Below are 18,306 nucleotides of genomic sequence, written 5' to 3' on the forward strand. Positions count from 1 at the left end.
GGTGACTGGCCCTGCACCCAGGGCACAGACCCATCAGAGAGAAATACCAGGATTCTGCTGGCTGGAGCTGAAGGTTATTTGTGGACAGATAGGCGGGGAAGGCAGCTGGGAGCTAATGGGACTGAGTCACTGGCTGCCCCGGCTGGCCGGAGAGCCCAGCCCCAGGGCTCAGACAGGGCCATCCCTTTGTCTGGCAGGTTTCATGACGGCTGCGTGCACTGGGGGAGGCTCGGGGGCTGGCACCCCTGCTTCAGGGGCCAATTCCAGCACAAACAGGGGTTTGTTCTGCCTAAGCCACTAAAGACCTCAGTACTGAAGGGAAGAGGCTTCCCAATGCAGGCCTGCTCCCCCGGTCACCACAGGCCAGGGAGAGACATCCCCCATCCCCTATCCAGACCTGCCCTCATGGCTGCAAAGAAACCCTTCCGAACACAGCACAAGCGTGACCACAGCAGGGACACCTGCCAATACCCCAAAACAACTCACAGATGTGTTGACCTGAAGCCTAATGATATCACTTTGAAGAGCAGAGCCTGCTGCCACAGCAGTCAATAGCAAAGTCCCATTGACTTCCCTGGCAGCAGGACCTGGCCCTGCATTTCAGTATCTACATTAATTGTTTCACTGCTAACCACAGTGGTGGGAGCAGGTGGCTAACATGCTCATCCTGCAATTCCAAGGGGCCCAAACCCTCCAGCCAAGCCTCTCCAGGCAGTGTGGGGATCGCGCTACAAACCCCCAGCAGCCCCAAGCACCCAGCTCCCAAGCCTGCACGGGCAGTTCGGTGCCACTGCGCAAGCTCAAGGCAAGAACCACTCTCTGCCCCTTCCCTTCCCGGAGCCACTCCCACAGCACCTGCCATTTCTCTGGGCTGCCGAAAACCATCAGCCGCGCTCAGCTTCCAGCTCAGCGGGGCAGAGACGGGGCCTTGGAGACAAACCTCCGCCCAGAGACCTGCCTACCGACAGCGAGCCCCCCCGACAGCATGCAGACAGACACACTCCCCACCCCTCAGCAACATGGTCCCCAGTGCACAAACCCTCCACCCCCACATAACATGCACCCAGAACTCCTCCCCTGTCAGCTCAGACCCCCGCAGCAGCGCTGCATAACCACATGAGGAGCGTCCTGGACGTGCTGTCGCTAGGGGCAGTCTGAGGACACAGCACACACCTGGGCCCCCCAACTGGAATTCAACCCTCTCCCCTCTTAGCTGCAGGATCTTTCATACCAACCCCGAGGATCACCGTCACAGCTCACCAAAAGTATGGCCCAGCACAGCGCCCCCTAGCATCACCCTGGGATGGGGCACCCCTCTCTGCACCATCGTGGGCTCCCCAGGAGGTTTTCTGGCCAAGCACCAGCCAGCTCCAACCCCCAGAGCCCAGGTGAAGCGGGAGCTCCAGGCCCCATCCTCACCCACCATACCCGGGGACCAGAGAGCGAGGACATCCCCAGGCAGTCAGGGGAGCAGGTGCTGCCAGTGGCCCCTCACCCTGGTGCTGGGCCTCCCCACAGAGCTGCCCATGAGTTTGAGTGGAAAAGGCTGCATGTGCCAGACACCCCCAAGGCTGGCCCTGCCCTCTCCTGCACACATCACATCTGCTGCCCTCAGTGCGGGTGTCCCTGGTGGATGCAGGCAGAGAAGTGCTCTGGAAATCCCTGGGCAGGGGTGCACTCCCCACCTCTGTCCTCACAGTGGGGACACTCCAGCCCAGGGAGAGCGGCCCCAGCTTCAGCTCAGGGATGACTCACAGCTCTGAGCACCCAGCTCCAGGAGACCTTGGCCCCAGCCCCCCCAAACAGATCCAGTCTCCCTCACTCCTCAGCACAGCCGTGCCCTAGGCCTGCTCCCGCTGGCTTCGTACACATCTGGAGAACAGTGGCTGAACAGTGGAGAATAGTTTTACTGGAAACCAGTAACCAGCCAGAGCTGCCAGGCACATCTGCCCATGCTGGACGGGGCCACCCATCACTCCTGGTATAGGCTGACAGCCCCCCAGATGCCCCTCCCGAGAACCTTTCGTCACTGTCAGCAGGTGCAATCACTCCAAGCCAGCACGGCTCTGGCCTTCAGCCTGGCCTCCCCATCCCCCCCCCGGGACCCTAGCACTAGGGGAGGCAGTACGGGCAGACATAGCATGGAGACCAGCATCATTGCAGCCCCTCGATGCTCCCCAGCACAGACCCCTGTGTGCCAGCACCCCCAGGACCCACCCTCCGCCAACAGGAGTGCAAAGAGCAAAGGCTGGGCAGAGGTGGGACAGCACTGGTCACGCAGCATGGGACACAATGGAGCCAGCTAGGATCTATGCCTAGCTCCAGCCCCGACGCAGGGAGCGAGGGCTGGCTCTGCCCGGGGAGCTGCCAGGAAGCAGCAGTTCCAGCAAAGCCCTGAGCTGCTCTGGAGGATCCTGCACCAGCAGAGAGCCGCAAAGAAACTGTATCCTTTCAGCCCGCAGGGTGGCACTTCCTCGCAGACATGATGAGGGCCAACAGCACCGCACCAAGGCTGAACGCTGGGCAAGGGACAGGCCTGGGCGAGGGCTAAGCCCCCAGCATCGCAGAGGACTGGCACCAGCCCAGCAGAGCTGCCCAAGGCTCCTACGGACAGGACAGCCTGCACTGATGGAGCAGAGCACCTGGTGTTACACTCACCATGGACCGCTCACAAGCAGGCCTTTGGAGTGGAGCCCGGACCTGGAGCGTAGAGCTGCAGGTTTTTGCCTGGAGCTGGAGTGGAGCCGGAGCACAGAAAATCTTGACTGGTCTACTGCTCCAGGTTTTTTTTCCCCCCATTTTCAATCCAAAATGAATTATATTTAGCAAGAAAGTCCTAAAGGTGCCAAAAAGTTTCAGATTGTATAACAACTGATATTAACATCTACTTTACCACTTTACACAATATGTCACAGTTATTCTCACATCAGCCGAAATCAAGATTTAAAGTACAGATACAAAATTACAAAGGTTTTTGGAGATATGTTTTATTAAAGAATCAGATAATTATCAGACATCCGGCAACACTGCAGACTGCTCCCACCCTTGTGTCAAGGTTAGGGGAGTACGTACTCGCGTAGATTAGTTAGATAGATTAGTATGTGTTGATACTTCTTTTGTAAGGGTTGATCAACGAGATGTGCTGAGTGCTGCGATTATGGAAAAGTGTGACGCAAGACGCAACATTTAAGATATCACAAACAGGTATTTTGCAAAATAAATAATGTTTTTGTTTATTGATATATTAAGATATCGCAAGAGATATTAACCACTTAAGCTCGTTTCTCACACGGGCTCCCGTTACCATTTGTTCATTTGTACATGCTCCCGTATCACTCTGGAAGACTTATTTTATGTGTCATCTGTTCAACGGTCTTTGGTAGCGTTGTTTGTAATTTTAAATTTATTGAAAAAGTCGCGTGCAGCAGGCAAATAAATATACAGTAAACATTTTTGCATAAATTAGGAGTGATTTTTGTGATATATCCAGAGTGATTGGAAAATGTCCAACAAAACTTTGGGGGTGAATGCTTCGATCATTTTAAGAAAAAACGTTTCTGTGAACAGGTGTCCTAAAATTCTTCCTAAGGGCGCTACAGTCCCTTCAAGGAGATGTTGAAAATTTAATTTCTGATTAATATCTCAAAAACGCTTTAATATAAAGTAATAAAATTATGTCCGTGTCTTAGCATTAGTATGTGCTACCATATTACATTATCCAAAATTATTTAAACCATAGGCGTCCCGAATTGGCGGTGGGTCACTTTTTTTTCATATTTCAACAAAGGCTTGTCGTCGACTGCCCCTGGCTACAAGTGGTAATATGTTCCATAATAAGTTAATAATTTTGGTTATTTATTATTACATTTAATATTTATGGTTCCAAAGTTGAAAAATAAGTAATAAGTAAAATTGTTTGTATCATTCTAAGCATCTAAGCAGATTAAAATTTCTAAACAGTTTTCTCAGAAACGGTTAATTATACAAAATAAATTAAGAGTACCATTTAAATGCATGTTTTAGCATTAAATCATATGCCAGGATCGTATCTGTTAAATAGTCAAAGATGTAAAAAATATTAAATAAAATTAGCCCAGTCCCCCAAGTTCACGACACCTGTAATTTAAATAATTTTATTTGAATGATGTTGTATGATAGAACATTGGAAATAAACTTTAACGGGAAAGCAGATTCAAATTGCAAGCACAGTCCTTTTAGTAAAGAGAGCAAATTTTCAGAAATATGTTTATAATGTTTCCAGCCTGATGAAGGAAAAACATATTTCTGAAAATTTGCTCTCTTTACTAAAAGGACTGTGCTTGCAATTTGAATCCGCTTTCCCGTTAAAGTTTATTTTCAACCTTGTAATGTGTAGCCTTGTTACTTCCCAACAATTAATGTTGTAGAACAGCGATAGCACATACTAACGCTATGGCACATACCAAATTTTATTGATACATCTATATTAAAGCATTTTTGAGATATTAATTAAAACTTTGGAAAATATTTTGAATATTTTTACCGCCAAATTTCATAAGAAAAACTTGCAATTTATAAATAAAAATCTATATTAGTTATGTATATTAAAAATACTTTACTTCATTAAAACTGAAAGAAACATGTTAAAATATTAAAATATACTTTAATAATAATTTTGTGTAAAAAGAAAATGCAATCATTTTTGTCCAGAAAATCCAAAATAAATTCAAAGTACCTTAAGTGGTTAAGATACCACAAGCAGGTACATTATAAAAAAAATGTAATGCTTTTCGTTCATTGCTTTTCAAAGATCATAACAAGAAACATTTGGCTGCAGTAGCAGCACAAGAAGATTTGGCCATGGCTTCAACAAAAAAACCAAATCTGCCCCCCATGATTGATAGTCGATTTACAGAAAAGGATCTCAACGACGTCTTTACTTTTGAATTTGAAAAGCAAAGAAGAAATTGGCAACGTGCAAGGTTGAAAAGGAAGTGAATGGCGAGCTCAAACCATGTAGCTTTAAGACAAGTGAAGCAAGTGCCATGAAAAGTCTCAACCTCTGGCGGCATGTAAAACGTAACCATCCTGAAAACTATGCGGCTCTGGTTACCAAAAAGGACCAGGAAGATGAGGCAAAACAGAAAGCTGACGCAGCTAAACAACGTTCATCTAGCTCTTTGAAAAGTCCTGGAGAAAAGATTTTTTGCAGCGCTTCACCTGAAAAGAAACCCAAAATTGAGCAAACAAAACTTGACTCATATTTGAAGTCCTCAAAAGGTTACAGTCACCCTGGATGCCAGTACTTTCCATGAAGGGCTGATGGAAATGGCTTGCTTGAGTTCAACACCACTCACTACCTTCAGGCTAAAGAACAAAGGATTCCAAAAAATTGCAGGTGAAATGGGTCGGCAGCTTGGCATTTCGACGGGGCACGATGCGGTTCGTCATTTAGTTGTCAGCACCGCTGAGTCTGGTCGCGAAGAGCTCAAGAAAGCTTTGGAGCAAAAATTGTGCTACCTGAAAATGGATGCAGCAACCCATGGAAACAGAAATTTCCTTGCAATCAGTGCTCAGTACTATGAAGAAGGAAAAGATAAAGCTGTGGTAAAAACCTTGGACATAATCGACACTGAAGGGCGTCGCAATTCTTTGTACATGAAAACTCAAGTAAAAGCTATTTTAGAAAAATTTGCGATCAGTGAAATGCAAGTGCTGAGCATCTGCATTGACAATGTAGCAAACATGACGTGTGCCATCAAAAATTTAAGCGAGGACAACGAAACCATTTCTACCTCTGAGAACAGGGATGTGGACAGAACTGAAGCTATTTTGCCTGATGAAGGAACTAAAGGAATGGATGAAATCGAGCTCAACATGGTTGCTGCTGCGCAATGGGTTAATGACCCTAGCCTTATACTTCCAACACAGCGTCATGAGGACGACTCAAAAGTCCAACTGATGAGGTGTGGTATTCACACTCCTCAGTTGGCAATCTGGGATGGACTGAACAAAGAACATGCGAAGAAATTTCTGGCAAAAATTCGACAAGTCGTTGTCAAGTATTCAAAGTGTTCTGCTTGATCTACATGTTTAACTCAATCATTGGATACTGTGCCTCGCTGGGGTACAACATTTGCAATGATTGATCGGCTTCTCGTTTTTCAATCTTACTGTGAACAAGTGGCTGCTGCTGGAACAAGAAAACTGAAGTTAACAAAAGTTGAATGGGACGAAGTGAAGAACCTGCGAGACTTCTTGGCAAAGCCAAACCAAACAATCATGAATCTTCAAGCTGTTGACAGAATCCAGCGAGAAACTGCTGAATTGGAATTCATTTGCAAATTGGATACTATTAATTTGGGCTTAAATAGAGACTGGGAGTGGCTAAGTCATTATGCAAGGTAGCCTATTTCCCCTTGTTTTTTCCTCCCCCCCCCCCCCCCCCCCCGACGTTCTGGTTAAACTTGGATAGTGGTCAGTTTGGATGAGCTATTGCCAGCAGGAGAGTGAGTTTATGTGTGTGTGTGTGTTCCCCGCGGGGGGTGGGGGGGTGAGAAAGCCTGGATCTGTGCTGGAAATGGCCCACCTTGATTACCATGCACATTGTAGGGAGAGTGGTCACTTTGGATGAGCTATTACCAGCAGGAGAGTGAGTTTGTGTGTGGGGCGGGTGGAGGGTGAGAACACCTGGATTTGTGCTGGAAATGGCCCAACTTGATGATCACTTTAGATAAGCTATTACCAGCGGGACAGTGGGGTTGGAGGAGGTATTGTTTCATGGTCTCTATGTGTATATAATGTCTTCTGCAGTTTCCACGGCATGCATCCGATGAAGTGAGCTGTAGCTCACGAAAGCTCATGCTCAAATAAATTGGTTAGTCTCTAAGGTGCCACAAGTACTCCTTTTCTTTTTGCGAATACGGACTAACACGGCTGTTACACTGCAAGCTGTTGATGTAACCCTGGAAGTTTTAATGAAGGAATGGCGAAAACTGTCAAAATTCTTGAAAGAAAATGGTGGACAAATTGCAGAAGGAATTCTATCCTACATGCAGAAACATGAAGAGAAGCTTTTTGACAATATTCATTTCCTTGCTGGAGTTTATGTTGACCCATGGTATTGGATTCTTCTTACCTCTAGGGAAATAGCAAAGGCAAAGGAAGGGCTCCTTGATATTGCTCGACGACTCCAAAAACAAAATCTATTGCTACATTTGAAGTCGGCACAAGAGGTTGAACAAAAACAAAACACAACAAAAGGTGTCATCAACAATCGAATTTGCAGTTTCAGAAAGTTCACATCCTTCAGAAATAGCAGGCTGTTCTCAAACTTCCGTCTCCACTCTGAACTTGTTCGAGCGTCCATCCCAGAGACATCTTCAACCATCACCGGGAAATGGAGATAGTTCAAGCACCAATTCTTCAGAAGATGACGCCTTTGAAAAGGAATTGGAGAAACAAGAAAGACGCCGGCGAGTTTCTGCGATTCATAATTGTAATGAAGCATTATTCAAGAGAAACTTTCGGGAAGATTGTGAGGCGATGGAGTCTATTGGTAGGCTAAAAGTTAAGTCTGTTTTTGAGGACTTTCATAGCTACCCACACCACACTCAGGCTGCCTGTAGAATTGCTTCGAACATGCCAACTCAAGCTAGTGTAGAGTGACTGTTTTTGGCTTTAAAGTTAATTTTAAATGATTTGCAGCAGGCTATGAATTGATTGATTGCTGCAATAATTTTTTACAGAATGAATTATTAATCATTCTAGTTTGTATAACTGTTGAAGACATTTAAATTGTTTTAAAAGTCTGAATAAAAATGTTTTTTCAAAATTACAGTATGCACTTTTTTTATTTAGTTAAAAATTCATTTGAGTAGGAGCGGAGCTGGAGCAGTCACTATTGGTGCTGGAGCGGAACTGGAGTGGAGCAATTCAAAACTTTGATTGCTCCAAATCCCTGCTCACAAGCCACCTTCAGCTCTTCTAAGGGGGCTCATTTAATAATGGGGTCCTGCACCAGGCAAGCAGGGCCCAGAAGAGACAGACACCCCCCTGACATTGGGATGGAAGGTGCTGACCCTGAGCCTGGTTTTTGCACCGTCCAGCACGACCTCTTTTAGAATGAAGAGAGTATCTCCAGTCAGAGAACAGCCCACCTCAGGGCTGGGCCTCAAGGGATCTGAGTTCAGTCCCTGGTTCAGCCACACAGACTTCCTGAGAGGTCACTTTGCCACTCCGTGCCTCAGTTTCCCACCTGGAACAAGGGGATCATGCACAGCAGTGTTGGGGGGACTCATTAGTGGCTGCCAGGCACTCAGATACTGCAGTGACAAGCCATAGACTGTGCCCCTGCTGCTGGACAAATGCAACCTGAATAGACCCCACCACTTTGGGGCAAAGCTTCCCATCCCCGCCGACCCCTAGGAATGTTGCTGAAGTACCTATGGCCACATGCCCCCTCTGTACCAGAACGTCACACAGCTCCCTTCACTGGGGCACGTTAGGAACACTGGGGAGCCCCACCCCACCCCAGAGCAGTGCAAAGAGGCATCACCACCGTCCAGGGCTGATGCAGCACAGCAGGAGCCAGGCCAGCGCCACCCCACAGCTCCGAACAGCCTGGGCTTGGGGGGAGCCAGGGCGCCTGCAGGGAATTCTCCCCTGAATACACAGTGCTGTAACAAATGCCCTTTGTTCACCAGCACTAAGCCACACGCAGCAAGAACAGCCAGGCTCTAGGTAGGGCAGAGGTTTCCTGCACTGACCTTCCACCTCCTGCTCAAGTGCTGCTCCTAGGTCAGAAATAATAATGAGATTTGTCCACAGCACAAAGACAAACAGTTTGAAATGAATGGCAGCCTGTGCACAGGAAACGCCGGGGAAGCTGAATGTCAGGATTGAGGGGCACCAGCAGAGCTGTGTGTGTGGAGAGCCCAGGGCTGGGACAGCAGGGGGCATGGGTCAGGACTGAGAGGCACCGGCAGAACTCAGGGGGAAGCCCAAGGCTGGGATAGCAGGGGCTGCAGGTCGGGACTGAGGGGCACCAGCAGAGCTGTCTGTGGGGAGTCACAGGACCAGGACACAGCCTAGACAGGCAGATGTGAGCATGCTGGAGCTGAGAGACTTCTGGGACCAGACTCAAGGGCCCTGCTTCTAACTCAGGTGGGCTGAGGAGACAATCACCGGCCGAGATGATCAGCACAAGCAGCCGACATGCCCGGGATCCTTCTCCAGCAACTATCCTAGAGGGAGCAGCATCTGTGCAGGACGTGCAGCCAGCACATCAGCCCAGAGCCCTGCCCACTCCCACAGGGCCAAGATCCCAGGCCAACTGCCAGCCCATCGCAGCTGCTAGTGCATCCCACAGCAGGAGGGCTCAGGGGAGACATGGAGGATGCATCCTGCTCTGGCAGCCAGGAGACCCCAGGTCAACACACCCCACCTGAGCTCAAAGCAGCCCCTCTGAACAAGGCAACAGCTTCCTAGGGGAGGAGATGGGTCCCACTCTCCAGAGTGCAGCCAGGCCAACCCTGTGGCAGGGTGGATGCTGAATTTGGACCTGAGCTGCCTGCAGGCTGGGATCACACATGCACACCCCTCGGCATGCAAACTTCCTTCCTCCCCGAAGGCCTCTGGCTCTCATTACCAGCAAGACGGAGGGAAAGTGTAACCAGAGCCGGAGGCAGCTGGGAGAGGCTCCTCTGGCAGTCAATGCTGATCACTCACCCAGCCAGCGTAGGGGGACATCACACTGGCTCTGGTTAACCGCGCATAGCTAGGGTGCCCGCAGCTGGGTTACAGGCCACAGGGCCACGGCCACGCTGCCAGAGGAGAGGGCCATGGAGCTGGGGGGGACCAGTAATCTCCATCACACCAGAAGCGGGGGCAGGGGGAAGGGGGTGCAGCAGCAACATACTGGCCCAGGAGCCTTGGATCACTCCCATGTGAACATGAGCGGCCTCCTCCCACTAAAGCACTACCAGCATCTGCAGGGGCTCTGAGGAGCTGCCCTGGCCCTCACTACTGCCAGTCACTCCTGTGTTCCCACTGCCCCCTGACTTGGGAACTCAGAGAGAGGGCAATGACCCGCTGTTCAACACAGCCATGGGGAGAGCAGAAGCTGGGCTCCAGCAAGGTGTACCCCTGTCCCGCATACATTTCAGACCTCATAAATGCTGGGGGAAGAAGAATGGCCTGGCTTTGGAAGGACCCTAAGAAACTCCCACTCTTTCCGGCTGCTGCAAGACACCCAGAAACCCAGAGTCCTATATCAAGCACATGGCTCCCTATGACCTGCAGGCACCCATGTGATTCGCCCCCAGCCCTGCCCACAGGACCCCTTCGAGTTCTGGGAGCCTCACAGGACGACGAGCCCCTTGGGAACCCAAGCCCCATGCTGCCTGTACCTGCCAGGGCTCTGGCTAGCAACCCTTGGGTCTGCAATACAGAAATGCGAGAACCACAGGGCAGGCCACGTCCTAGCCAATAAGAACAGGAGGACTTGTGGCACCTTAGAGACTAACCAATTTATTTGAGCATAAGCTTTTGTGAGCTACAGCTCACTTCATCGGATGCATACTGTGGAAAATACAATGGGGAGATTTTATATACACAGAGAACATGAAACAATGGGTGTTGGGCCATTTCCAGCATAAATCCAGATTAACACCCATTATTTCATGGTTTGTATGTATAAGAACATCTTCTGTATTTTCCACAGCATGCATCTGATGAAGTGAGCTGTAGCTCACGAAAGCTTATGCTCAAATAAATTGGTTAGTCTCTAAGGTGCCACAAGTACTCCTTTTCTTTTTGCGAATACAGACTAACACGGCTGTTACTCTGATTCCTAGCCAATGAGGCTCTGAAGAAAGGGCCCACAGCCCTGCACCCCGTGGGTCAGGGCTCAGAGCATAGATCTTCTCATTGGTCAAACACTGGAAGCCCAGGTCTGGGGAGCGGACACACGGGATGAAAACCTGGCAGAACCCCGAGCCCGTAGAGCTCACCCTGGGCTCCACACAACATTAATTTTACAGTCTACTTCCAGTCAGAGCTGAATTTCACACTCAATCCAGTTGTTAGCTGCTGGGGACCCCACCTGAGAAAGTCCCCTTTGCAAGGCCGCTGGCAAGAACAGCTGCTGTCGCACCCAGGGCAGTGAACATGGCCAGCGAGACACCAGGGCCAAGGCTGCTGGAGAACAGGCAGCAGCTGCCTGGAGCCCGGGGGCCCATCCATGCCTGCAGGAATGCTGTGCCACCTGGAGGAGTTTAACATGGCCTGTGGCTAATGCACTGTTAACACAGCCCAGCAGCTGGAGTGGAGGGGCCGCACCATGGTCAGCAGGGAGGTTTCTCGCCCCACTTCAGCTCCCAGAGGCAGTGCCAGCGGATGCTTCCCCAGCTAAGTGCACGATGGAAGCTCTTGCCCTTCCTCGGAACAGTGGGGCTGGCTGGCCCTTGTCCTGTCTCTTTAGGGCAGCTCCCGCAAGGATGAGGGTAAGAGCAGCAAGGACACGGCCTAGTGCAGCCCACTGTGAACTAGAATGATATTCAGAACCACTACAGCCCCCTCCCAACCCCAGCCCTGCTCACGGGTCCCAGGCGTTCCAGTGTGTGCCAAAATCCTGCCAGACTGTCCCCTGGCACCACATCGGTCAGCCAACGAGAGAGGGGCAAGCTCCTTCTCTACCCCACACACAGGCCAGGGGGACCATGCTGTTAGCCTCAACCTGGGGCAAGAGGAATGGGTAACCCCTTGGGAGAGGCCAGGCCACAGCCTAACAGATCTCACAGGTAGGAATGTTTTCCTGAGACCCAGACAAACCATTCCCTTTTTTCAACTTTGTGCCATTCCCCGTCACACCCTCTAGCCCAGACCAGTCACCTACCCTCTTTGGGGATTTCACTTTTCAGATGCTTGTCCGCGTTCAGCTTCCTGCCGCGGCCAACCCAGCTTAGGAGGCACTTAGGTAGCTCAGCATCCACGCTGGGGCATTTTCCACCCCCAACTCTCAGATCAACCCCTCTAGCCTCTTCTGTCCCTCTGCTCTCAACTCCCCCTCCCGCATCTTCAGCCCAGACACCCCTGACACATGCATTCTAGACAGCACGGCCACCGCTTGAACCTATCCACCCTGCTCCCTTTCACACCCCTGGGGAACTGTACTTAAACAACCTGACCTGCACTACAGCCTTATGCATTTTTAAATAGTAATAAAGAAAGCTCAAGTGTCAGCCAGCTGGAACGGCTATTAGCAGGTTTGGCTATTTCCATTGCAAGGGTGGAAAGCCAGCCCAGCCCTGAATGGGAAATTAACAAAGTCATGTGTCCACAGCTCCAGGAGCAGCATTTGGGGTTTATTTAACCTCCTTTTCAGCACCCTTTACATAAGTTTCCACTCTGATCAGAGGCAGCTTCTCATTGCAATCTGCATGGAACTAATGGTGAGGAACCACGGGGCCAGATTCCTAAATTTAAACTTTCCTTTAAAAAAAAGAAAGAAAGCTGCTGGCCTGTCTGATAGCCAAAGTCCCATTCCACATGTGAGCTGAGCAGAACCAGATGCAGTGCTATCTTCCTGAGTCTGCAGACACCCCCATTGCTTCTGCAGCACCTCACAGCTTTGCCACATTTGCAGTGATGTTAACAAGATGTTGGTCAGTTTCACAGCTGCTGTTCACAGCCACCTGGGATGATCAATGTTATGCTGAAGCAGCGGATTGTGAAAGGCATAATGGAGTTCATCGATTTGAAGGCCTGAAGGGACCACTGTGATCATCAAGTCTGTGTTTAAGACAAACCAGAAAATTCCCCATCATAATCCCTCTTAAGAAAACACCCAGTCTTGATTTAAAACTTGTCAGGGATGGAGAATCCACCACAGCACTTGGTACATTGTTCCACTAGTTAATCACTTTCACCGTTACAAAATTAGACCTTATTTCCAGTCTGGATTTCTCTAGCTTCAATTTACAGCCATTAGATCATGTTAGACCTTCCTCTGCCAGACTGAAAAGCCCCTTATTAAATATCTGTGCCCCATGTAGGTACCTGTAGACTGTGATCAGCTCCCCCTTAATCTTCTTTGTTAAGCTACATTGATTGAGCTCCTTGCGTCTCTCACTATAAGGCAGGTTTTCTAATCCTTGAATCATTCTCATGGCTCTTCTCTGACCCCCTCTAATTTAACTGGAATTGTGGGCACCAGAAGTGGCCACAGTTCCAGCAGGCTTTGCACCAGTGCCAAATACAGGGGTGCAATAACGTCCCTGCTCCTAATTGAGATTCCTGTTTATGCATCCAAGGATCACATTAGGCCTTTTGACCACAGCATCACATTGGGAACTCACATTCAGCCAATTATCCACCCCACGCCCACATCTTTTTCAGAATCAAAAGTTAGGCACATGGAGAGGAAGACCCACAATAATGGAGAATGGGGTGAGGGGGTGATTAACAGAGACCCCTGCTCCCTCCAAGCAGCTAAGATCTAGAGGAGGAAAAGAGAGAGTCCCTTCTCCACTGCAGCACCTAAAGCAGCTCAGCTTCAAACACGGACTAGCCAGAGGTGCTCATTAAAGGACAGAGCTCCCAAGCAACAACCAGAGATCAGTTCCTCATTCCTAGCACTGGTGGCAGGGAGCAGTCCCCATCCACCTCACTGTGGCCTTCTGCATCCACTCCTGTGCTCTTACCCCTTGCCTCTGGTAAACTGTCCAAGCTCCAGTAGACTGCATGAGACAGCCATTGGCACCCATCTCCATCCCTTCCAATGGCTCGCAGAGGACGGAGAGGAGGGGTTAGTCTCTTTTAGTTCTTCCTCATCCCGTGCCAGACACACACTGCTCCCAGCGCAGGGGAGAGCAGCTGCAGCTTGTTTTAAAATCCATCGCTCACCCAAATTCTGGCCTTGACAGGAGCTCAGACCTGGGTCTTCAAGGCGCCCACCCCACCCCCTGCTCCTTTCTTCCCTCAAAGGAGAAAACACTTTTGGTTCTGATTTTTTTTGCCTTATTAACAGGGAGCAAAGCGCAGCCTGGTGTCACACGCTGCTCCAGCACTTCACTCGGGCTCCTGCCTCCTCAACCCCAGGAAGCCTTCCACCAACCCCAGTGTCCCTAGCCCTCCAGCCAGCCCTTCCCGCTCTGCAGAGCCCCTGGCCCAGCTCTCCGGAGCGGGACGAGCTGAGCCAGGGACAGACACGGGGGTGGCCAGAGGCCAGCCTGCAGTGTGTCCTGGCTAGGGGCTGCCACAGCCAGCCTAGGGGGATGGGAAGCGGCGCACGGCTTCTGAAGGGTGAGGAGTCTCTTCCCCACTCCCCCAGAGCACAGACCCAGCGTAGAGGGTCTGCCTGGCCCATCCCCAACGCCGGGGGCTCCTGCCTGCAGTACAGCGCCTCCCCGGGCGCCCGGACTGGGCTGCTCCCTGCGCCGCCAACACTGCAGCGAGTGGGGAGCAGCCTCCAGCCCTTTCCGGGCCGCCCCCAGCCCCGGCTGCCTGGAGACCCGCCTCCAGCGCAGAGCGGGCCGGCTCCGCTTCCCTCCTTCCCGGCCTGTCTGATCGCCCCGGGGGCCACGAACGTCCCAAGCCTCCTCCCCTGCGTGTGCGTGTCCCCAGCCCCGGCCAAGCTCCCTGCGCCCTCCTGCCTGGAGCTCGGTCCCGCGCTCCCGGGCCGGCCAGGGCACCCCGCGGCGCCTCCGGCAAACAAAGCGGGGCAGGGGCCGCGGCTCCCGTCGCAACCAGCTTCCAGCCCATCGCGGTGGGACCCCCCGCCCGCTGCCGAGCCGCTTTTCCGCCCCCCGGACAAAAGTTTCCAGCAAGGCGCGGCCCGGCCCCGGCTCCCTCCAGCAGGACGAGGCGGCCCCGGCGCCTCTCGGGCTCAGAGCGCCTCCTGCTGGCCGCGCCCCGGCCGCCTCTTACCTTGGAGACGATGAGGGGCTCCCCGTGCTCCAGCCCCCCCTTGAGGGTGAAGCCCCAGGGCGCGCCCCCCTGCAGCTGCACGTGCACGTACTGGAAGGAGACCAACCGGCTCTCGGTGCGCTCCTCCGGCGGCTCCATGGCCGCTAGCGCCGCGACCCCCCGCGCCACATCCCCCGGCCAGCTCGGGCTCCCGCGGCAGGAGGAGGAAATGACACGGAGCAGCCAGCAGCGTGACGGAGGCGGGGGCCGAGCGGGGGCTGGGGCAGCCCCGGGGGCCGGCCAATGAGGCGCGGCCGGGGTGGGGCGCGGGGCTGGCTCCGGCCTCAGTGTTACACTCTCCGCTTGCGGGCGTGGGCTGGGGTATGTATTTACATTGGGAGCTTGAGCACCCGTGTGCATGGCCATGTGTGCATGTGGCTATATGTACCTGGGTACGTGGGTACCTCCTTATGCACACTGAGGTGTGTGGGTACGGATGTCTAGAGATGTATACTGAAGGATGCATGTGTGTCTGCACATCCTCACGTGTGTTTGTATGTAGGTACCCTTGTGCATGTGTGTGTAAATCAGCCTTGCACAACTCATGAAACATTAACAGCTCAGGTTTCAGAGTGGTACCTTGTTAGTCTGTACCAGCAAAAACAACGAGGAGTCCTTGTGGCACCTTGGAGACTATCAAATTTATTTGGGCATAAGCTTTTGTGGGGTAGAACCCACTTCATCAGATGCATGCAGTGGAAAATACAGTAGCAGGTATATATATCAGATTGGTAGATGTGCAGGTGAACGAGCCCCTGATGGTGTGGCTGATGTGGTTAGGTCCTATGATGGTGTCCCTTGACAGCTCAGATGCCTAATCCCTGTGTCCCGCCTTTCTAAGGAGAACTGGTCATAACCAGAAAGCCACTGATATTTTACTCATCCCTCAGAACAATTCCTATCCTTCTTCAGTGCCCCATGGGTTGCACCCAGCCTTGCAAGGAAAGAGCCTGCTACCCAGTTAGGGACACTTGGCATGTACCTATAATGCTGTGCCCAGGTGATTAGAAGTTTGACAGGTGACTGTGTGTACCCCCCTTGGTGATATATGTGTGTGGATATATAGGAATGCCTGTAGGTATGTGCTTGGAAAACCAATCTCTGCTTCGTACACAGTCCAGTCTCCACCTCTGGGAAGCAGGCTCAGTCATTGTTCAGTGACTAGGGCAGGCAGGGGCAAGAGACCTGGAGGTGGCTAATCCTGGCTCTGCCACTGACTTGCTGTGTGCCCTTGGGTGAGTTATATCACCTTTGTTCCCGGTTTTCTTCCCCACATCTCATTAGATTGCAAACGCTGCGGGGCAGCGCCTGTCTCTGGCCAGGAGTAATGTCCTAGCCCCAGGGAGAGCTTCAGTGAGGCAAGATTCCTCCACATGTGCCTGCAGTGCCTCGCACAATGGAGCCCTCATCCTGATTAGGGTCTAGTCTAAGTGCTACTAGAATGCAAATAATGACTCAGTCCCAGCTGCCTGCACGGTTTCGCAAAGGCATGTTCACCGTCTCGCTCAGAACGTCCTGCATGCGCATGTTCCAGCTGGTCACGAGCACGGAGTGAAACAGAAACACCTCATCTGCAGGCTGCTATTCTGCAGTGGTATTTTAAACATGGCCCTTACCCAGCATTACAAGGTATTTTTGCTTCTTGGTCAATTTTTAATTGGTGAGTTTCAAAAACAAATCCTGATTGGAGAAGGAAATGAACCTGCCCAAAGGGGAGGGGGAGCAGTATAGCCCTAGATCCCCCCAGACTGGCCATGCTGCACCAAACCTCCTTCATGGTCCTCTGATCTTGGGCCAGCCAGTATAAGTTAGCTACTCACATACCCAGCCCCCATTCCCATAGTATCTGAGCCCTCCCTACCACCAAGGAGTTAATCTCCCACACCCCTGTGAAGTGAAACAGGGCCATTGTCTCCACTGTACAGCTAGGTGATTTGCCCACAGGCACACAAGGTGCCTGTGGCAGCACGGAGCCGATCCCAGGTCGCTCAACTCACAGACAAGGGCTCTAACCACTGGACCATCCTTCCTCTCTGACATTAGTGCTGCCTCAGGGGCTAATGACCTTATGCTGTTGCCATAGCTACTGGGGCCTGGACTTTCTGCAATTTCTTTTCAATGAAGTTTATCATTTTTGTGAGCTAGGATCAGATGTGCCCCTGAACGAGCCACCCTGAAAATCACTGGGCTGTCCCGCCCGGCTCCCCTTGCAGTTTAACTCCCTGCTGCTGGCTGCACAGTGCTTCACTTCAGCCCTGCCTGGCGTCGCTCTCAGGACACACCAAGCAATTGCCTCATCCCCGGGCCATCAGGGCATCTGGAGCAGACTGAAAACTTTCCACGCTCCCACCCGAGGTGGAGTGAATCCACTTTGCCCTGGGCAACAGATTGCAAAGGAGCCAGGGGGGTGAACCACACAGTAGCAAAGCTGCCATGGGCTCTCTGGGGATGTGCTGGCCCCTTCCCTGGGGTGGAGTGGGATGGGGGGGAACCCCTCCAAGCCAGCAATCATCTCACTCTCTCCAGAGCACCTGCCGAGCACGGGATCCTAGCACGTGGCTCTGCTTTGGCTTCAGGCCTGAGTGACTGGCAGGCAGGAAAGCTCCCACAGTGCCCGTAGCCTTTCCCAAAGGCAGAGGGAGACGAGGGAGCAGGGAAAGTGCGGTAACGTTTTCAAGGTGGCACATTCAGGGGCACATCTGATCTTAACTTCAGTTCAATACCCAGGGGGATCCCGGCACAAGGGAGACATCATCATCTTGAGCACACTCCATGCCTGCCCCGGAACTATTTACTTCCAGTCCCTCTGAGATGGTTGATCCTCCTGCCAGCATCCTTCGTGGTCACATTAGCAGGGGGTTGGTCAACTGAAAGCCAACAGATCCCTGCCCTTACCTCACTGAGACGCATACCCAGCAGGGGAAGAGCAGCGCTGAGGGGCCAATCATCAATGGTTTGAGCATTGGCCTGCTAAACCCAGGGTTGTGAGTTCAATCCTTGAGGGGGTCATTTAGGGATTGGGGCAAAAACTGGGGATTGGTCCTGCTTTGAGTAGGGGTTGGACTAGATGATCTCCTGAGGTCCCTTCCAACCCTGATATTCTATGGGAAAGCCACGGTGGCAGGATGTAGCAGGTGCACCTGCACTAGGTGAATTGGGATCAAGCCACATCCTCTAGCTGGCAGACCACACCCCCAGGGCACAGAGTGCCAACTCACCATGCTGTACACTAGCACAGGAACACGGCCAATGATGTTTTGGACACACTGAAGATCCATCTCCGTCTCTTGGCTCTGACAGTGGCAAATGCTAGGCCCTTAGCAGAAGCTGGAAAAGCCTGTGATCAATCTTCAGGATCAA

At 51.7% G+C, this 18,306-nt stretch overlaps 1 protein-coding gene and 1 long non-coding RNA gene across 2 annotated transcripts in view; both read right to left on the bottom strand.

The window, feature by feature from the left end:
* The window catches only part of SHROOM4 (shroom family member 4), a 58,056-nt gene extending 42,917 nt beyond the window's left edge, over window positions 1-15,139 (bottom strand). The window contains exon 1 of the mRNA XM_084639045.1: window positions 14,908-15,139. Within this exon, the coding sequence (XP_084495171.1) occupies window positions 14,908-15,045 (138 nt within the window). The 5' untranslated portion in view covers window positions 15,046-15,139. The remainder of the gene's footprint in view (window positions 1-14,907) is intronic.
* Window positions 12,324-14,753, bottom strand: LOC311526224. Its single transcript, XR_014712970.1, has 2 exons — window positions 13,683-14,753; window positions 12,324-12,771 (listed from the first exon to the last, which is right to left on the bottom strand). It is a non-coding gene; the product is annotated as an uncharacterized lncRNA (long non-coding RNA).
* Window positions 15,140-18,306: the final 3,167 nt, after the last annotated feature.

This window comes from Lepidochelys olivacea (genome assembly GCF_965140295.1).
Source record: "Lepidochelys olivacea isolate rLepOli2 genome assembly, chromosome: 9".
NCBI lineage: Eukaryota > Metazoa > Chordata > Testudines > Cheloniidae > Lepidochelys > Lepidochelys olivacea.